We start from the raw sequence: 6,426 nt of genomic DNA on the forward strand, positions 1-6,426 counted from the left end.
GTGTGTAAAAATTTTCTAAAAAAAAAAAAAAAGAAAGAAGCGCTTCTCTTGCATTTACCCCTCAGGGGGCTTGCTAGGCTCGGAGCCTCAGGGCTCTCCTTTCCTCAGAGCAGGTCTCGGGTATCAAGGATGGCACTCTCTTGACAAGGTGGGCATCTAGGCAGGCAGCTCGGAATCAGGAGCAGGAAGGGGGGCGGCCATAACCACACAGGCCTTCTCATCTTCACTCGCATCTTTCTTCTCTCACATCCTGGGAATCTTGAGCATAGTGCAAACTGTCGCCTTGACTATTGTTATTGTTGTTACTATACTACTGAATTGTGTAGGAAGTTATGAATTTTTAAAAAATGCCAGGAAGCCTAATAGCGAAAGTTGTGTTGTTTTTGACACTAAGGGGAGAAAAGAAACTAGTTTTGACTTGGGAAGACTGAATGGTAGAGAAGAAAACAAGCCAGCTGCCGGCTTGTGTCAGAGTAGACAGAGCAGATGCAGAAGACATCTGCCGGGGTATTTGCCACATGTGGTCACTTTCTGTATAGTCTCCAGGTAGCTGTGTCCTCATAGGCCTGGCTGGCCTCTCGAGCCACCTGCTAAGCCTGATTTTCCCCACAAACACACAGCTGGTGTTGGTCTCACGCCACATTCTCAGCCTAACCCTTTACACTCACCTCATCAATAAAAATCCAGTTTAATGTGCTAATATGAAATGATAATATGAGCTGTAACTGCTGTGTCCAACCCATTGGGGACTCTGATGGTTGCCTCTTTAGGCATGAAGAGAGATTTGGGAACTGGTGATAAAGCTCTTAAATTTCTACCAGGGGGAAGGCAGGGGCAGGTGTGGTGAGGTGGGGGGAGTATATATACGGTACCCCAAAAGCATGTATACACACTTTAACAGCTGATAACTCACTTAATTTTCATCTCTTTTTAGGTTTAACTAATTTGAAATAATGGGTGAAGCCAGTCTAAGCTTTGAACAAAGAATATTTATCCACTAGACTTTCTAAAGCTGATACATAAAAGATAAAGTTTACGGTATAAAACTAGCAACAGTTGACGAATTGAGGGCCCACAAATACCCAATGAGATGTTCTTGATGTTTGCAGTTTCATTGCTTCACATTATCAGCAGTGCCTGGACTAGACAATCATCAATTTGAAAATGCATTGACAAAATTTATTCATTTCTGTAGGTTCTTTTAAATTTTGAAAATGAACTGTATGCTAATAAACACTAACTTTATAATCATTCAAAGTGTATATACATTTTTGGGGCACACCCTATATATCTAGACTGGCCTAGATTCAGTCAGCCCTGCCCATATGCAATAATTAAGTTGTCAGCTTTTGTTCCTGACATGACAACAGCCTCTACTTTTCATTGATGTTTACATAATATAGACTTACTCAAAGTCATCTTATTAGTGAGTAGCTTACCCTCTTTCTAATTGGTCCTGGCTATTCTGTTAAACACAATTGGTTTGTCCTGATTGGTGGTTATGGACTCACTTCATTGTATAACTGATCGTAGAAATAGAAAGCTATCCACGGCTTACGATGCTCTCCTCTTACTTTAAGGTGGAAATAAAGTACATAAGATAAAAGGAAACTTCTTTCATACCTTTAAGATTTGGGGACTTTTTTATTCCCTGTTCTTGGTATGAGTTGCTCTTTATCTAAGCTTTTTAATCTTGGGGAAAAAAAACTAATTGATAGGAATTCTACTTTTGGTCTCTTTGCCACCCTTTCTTGAGGATACATCTGGCACAGTCCACAGTTTCTGGTTGAATTGTCATATCTTTCACCACCACGATAGCAGCTTGAATTGGTTATCTTCATTGTGTGAATCCAGTAGGCAGTGATGAGTCACGGGCTGAGAGAGGACATTTCAAAGCTGTTTCCAGATCATTTAGCTAAACTGGAATATTAGACCAAGATATTTCTTCTTTCTTTTTTCTTTTTACCGTTAGAGTACCTCATTTCATTTAAAAATTTAAATATTTTGGCCATGATAGAAAAATTATTTTTGCCTTATTAATCTTCTATAGTGTAAGCTTCCCGGTATTTAACAAATTAGAGCAGGGAATTAGGTAATATTAAGAGACTTAATGGAGAAAAGCCTTTTGTGAATCTTCGGAACATCTCTTTACTGCATGTTGCCTTTTAGAGGTGGAGTCTGTTGACGAAGGGCTGCTCCAGTTCTGTGCCAGCAAGCTGAAGCTGCTCCATCTTTACGAGTCCGTCAGTCAGTTAAATGCCCTTGGTTCTCCTGCAGACACGTCGGTCTCTGAGAACGTGAGTACTCGCATTACCCACTCGACAAAATCGTCTCCCCGATTATTTTCAGTTTTTCAAATTGGTAGTAAAGAAGTAGAAAATGGAAAATTTTATAAAGCATACAGGTGTAGTTTCTTTACTGCTAATTCTCTATGTCTTGGTGATAAATTTATATTATTTATGCCAGAAAATTAAAGTTTATTGTTAATCCATTTACACTACCGTAGAAGCTTCTAGTTTTTCTGAACTCTTTTTTTTTTTAATCCTCACCTGAGGCTATTTTTTCCTTTGATTTCTAGAGAGAGTGGAAGGGGGGAACAGAAGGGAGAAAGAGAGAAACATCGATGTGAGAGAGAGACATCGATTGGTTGCCTCCCGCACTTGCCCCTACCGGGGCTGGGGATTGAGCCTGCAACCCAGATATGTGCCCTTGACTGGGAGTCAAACTCAAGACCCTTCAGTCCACAGGCCGATGCTCTAACCACTAGGCAAACTAGCCAGGGCCTGAACTCATTTTTTAAAGTTACTACTTACAAAACAAGTTCTGGACAACATTTGCCAGTTAAAATAGAGTCGGCTTACCGAAGTAGCAAAACTTTCATTTCCTTTAAAGAAAAAAAGAAATGATTCTGCCAAACAGAGAGACCACATTTTCTGTGTTGTTGTCAGCAAACTCATACAGCTCATTTGTTGTGTACACATAAAGAAATGCATTTTTAAAAGATTCTATTGTACATCTAAGTGTTTACAATAATTATAATAAATGTTCTATGCTTTTATTCCATAAAACATAACATAACAAAAGTGACAGCACCTGGTAATCTCTATTTATTACATGCAGTATCATTCATTTCTGAGGTGTGTATATAAAATCCTTACATTCCATACAGAGAAGTGAAGTTTCTTTAATGGGGACTAGAGAGAAGTATGTCCCCTCTCCCACTCGTTTCTCTGTGACCGTGGCCAGCTGTCTGGTTTTACTGATGTCAGGTCACTGGTAGTTCTTTTAAGAAAATTATCTGGTGCATCTGAAATGTACTTTAAACATGTATACATGAATAACAATTTCTTAAACATAAAAATGAGAGAAGATTTTTCTCTCTGTAATGGAAACAACCACATTCTAGCATCTTTTTTTTATCTTTGGGATTATAGATGGATTTTACAAAGCATTTGAACAGTAATATATTCACAGTATTCTGTGACTGCTGTTGCACATGACAGAGCCATTTTCCAGGATCTTTTGTTTTGCTGCCTACTTCACCAATCATGTAAAATTATTTCAAGCAACAGGAAGGTTCAGGTTGATTGAGTTACGTGCACAGGATTGCCTAGGCATTTCATAGATTCTTCAGTGCCTAATGTTTTCATGAGACCCCAGCTACCGTCTCATGCCCTGCCAAAGGAAGTTACATAGATGACTCTGCTAATCCCCTGCAGAATGCATCTCCACCTGATAGCCCCGCATAATGTGCAAAGACAAAAGAATTACAAATTCTTAAAAATCAGTTGTCAGATTCTTTTTTATTTTTAAAGCACTTTTTAGAAATTAAAACCTTATTTGCCATAGACTTGTTTAGATCCTTTACACACCATACACTCAGCCGCTAGGCTGACTGGCTAATTCTGTGCACACAGAACTGAAATTCAGGGCTGAATTAATTCATTTTGCTGTGTCTGGGACATGGTCCATAAGCTCGTCTATAAACCAGTATACCATGGACTGCTGGCATGCGTTCAGTAGCATTTGGCAGTTTACTGCTGGTTTGTGGAAACAACAGCCTTAGTCAATAAATAGATAAAACTGCTCTGGTTTAAGGATGCAGCCTTACTCACGTCACATGGGGGGAGCGAGTTGTGCTTGCTGTGGCAAAAGTGTGGTCTTTAAAGTGTGTGTGTGTACTTTTCCCCAATTTAGAAAAACAGTCGGATCAGGAGATGTTCCTGCACATTGGTATAGAAGAGTGGTTTGAAAGGCTGCAGGCTGTATCAGGGACTTCTGATCTCTGTAGCCCCGAAGCCACATGGAGAATTTATATGTAATACATTTTCCAGTGTTTTTGCAGCTGAATAAATGAGGAGTCCGTTTCTTATTGACTAGTCCCTTAGTTTCCTCAGAATCACAAGAGTGGCAGTGGACACCCTGTTAAATTTTTTTTTCTGATTACACAGTAACACTTTCATTAAAATCTGAACATTTTAGACAAGTATAATCTCAGGAAATGTTCTAAAAATGGTACTTTTATTTTACTTTATTTAAATAGCCTCCTCATGAATGTGGGTCAAGTTTTACGCAGAGTAATTGGCGAGTAAGGCCCTAACCAAGTTCATTGGAGCAGTCACATTAATTAAAAATCCATCTTTGCCTTGTGGTGTTGCATTTCACTTCAGGGGACGGGGTTGACACCCTGGCAGACTCAGAGAGAGCAACGTCGTCCATTCAGAATTTTTTCCTGTTTTTAAGGACTTGGCTGTACTGCTAAGGCTGGATGAAAAGGAACTCGTGAAGCTCCAGGCATTGCTAGAGAAGTACAAACAAGAGAACAGCAGGGCTGCTGTCCGCTTTTCCGATGATCAGGATGGTGTGTTGCCCGTGAAGACATTCCTGGAATATCTAGAGTATGAGAAGGACGTGATCACCATAAGGAAGATGGGTGAAGAGGAGCACGTGGCTCTAGGTGGGTGGACTCTCCTGAGTGGAGAGGCAGCGGCCTGAGGCGGGTGGACTCACAGACCCCTGCTGGAATCCCGCCCGCTCTCAAAGGAAGCCTGATCGAGCCTAGAGTGTCTCTGAGCTTCGGTTCATTTTGAAATTAACCGGAGAATTTGTCAGTTCCCTAAAGATGCCCTGGGTATGCAGGCACGTGTCACAGCAGTTGCGTTGTATCCATAAGTATACTTAAGAGACGGTGGCAGGACGGGCTTCCGCTTTAAGAGTCAAGCAGATTGCACCAGCAGCTTCCCTCCTCTCCCGTGATGTTGCTCTTGGGGGTTTAGGTGGCCGTTGAGAAAGCTTGTCCGAACGGTGAGGGTCACTGGTTAATGCGGCCTGTTTCCGCCCACAGGCAGCTTCTTCTTCTGGAAGTGTCTGCACGGAGAGAGCTCCACGGAGGACACGTGCCGCACGCTGGAGTCGGCGGGACTCAGCCCGCAGCTGCTGCTGGTGAGTTTCCTGTTGCTGACGCTGTTCTCCTGCTCACTCATCCGAACTGTCATCTTTTCGTGTTTTTTTAATTTATTTATTTACTTATTTGCTTACTTACCTACCTACCTACCTACCTACCTACCTACCTAAGCAGCGGTCCAGCCAGTGGTCCGTGAGGTCTGAAAGGTTGGCAACCGCTGGTCTAAAGCATGCCCTCGCTCACAGTTCACAGCTGCGAATGGGAAGAGAGGGAGAACTTCTCCAAGAAAAACAAACACAAGAAACAGAGACCAAGAATTAAAGTAAGAAATTGGATGTAGAATAAGATGAGCTTTAAAAAGAGCCCTGCTTGGTCACTGTGGTCACGTCCGGCAGGGGACATGGCAGCCAACCTGACCCTTGCTCAGCCCTCTGGCCGAGGGAACCTACGTGTGGGTCTGTGTGCCACGCCGTGAGCGTGCATCCTGCTCGCATCTGGCTCGTTCCCAGAGCAGCCACTGCCAGTGCCCGTACCCAGGCAGAGCAGAGGAGATGCCACAGCCTACCTCTTACGTGTGTGACTTAGCCATGGCTTTGTTACACGTCATAGGTGTCGAGGGAACTTAACTCGCATGTGTGTGACATAGCCATGGCTTTGTTACACATCGTAAGATGCCGCGGGAACCTAACTCGTATGGGTGTGAGTTGGGCATGGCTTTGTTACACATCGTAAGGTGCTGAGGGAACTTAACTCATACATGTGTGAGAGGCTATGGTACAGTTGGGGTTTTGTTACACATCATTTCGCTTAAAGTCGCAGACCCTGGTGATGACATTAACTGAGGACTTAGTGTGACAGAGGCTGCAGCTGGAAGGCAGCGCCTAGACCAGGGCAGAGGTGGAGAGGAGGGGTGTAGATCTCCACAGAGGACTAGGGATCCCTTAGGCAGACGGCACCTCGTTCTGTCCTTGTCACATGTTGTCCCAGCCCCCACTCATTTCCCAGAAATTTATTCTAAACTT

At 42.7% G+C, this 6,426-nt stretch overlaps 1 protein-coding gene across 1 annotated transcript in view; it reads left to right on the forward strand.

Annotated features, from left to right (window-relative positions):
- The window catches only part of RAB3GAP2 (RAB3 GTPase activating non-catalytic protein subunit 2), a 49,958-nt gene that overhangs the window by 23,069 nt on the left and 20,463 nt on the right, over positions 1–6,426 (forward strand). Inside the window, exons 17-19 of the mRNA XM_015562345.1 lie at positions 2,172–2,297; positions 4,744–4,957; positions 5,345–5,442. Coding sequence (XP_015417831.1) covers positions 2,172–2,297; positions 4,744–4,957; positions 5,345–5,442 — 438 coding nt within the window. The remainder of the gene's footprint in view (positions 1–2,171; positions 2,298–4,743; positions 4,958–5,344; positions 5,443–6,426) is intronic.

The sequence above is a fragment of the Myotis davidii genome, unplaced genomic scaffold (genome assembly GCF_000327345.1).
Source record: "Myotis davidii unplaced genomic scaffold, ASM32734v1 scaffold174, whole genome shotgun sequence".
Lineage (NCBI taxonomy): Eukaryota > Metazoa > Chordata > Mammalia > Chiroptera > Vespertilionidae > Myotis > Myotis davidii.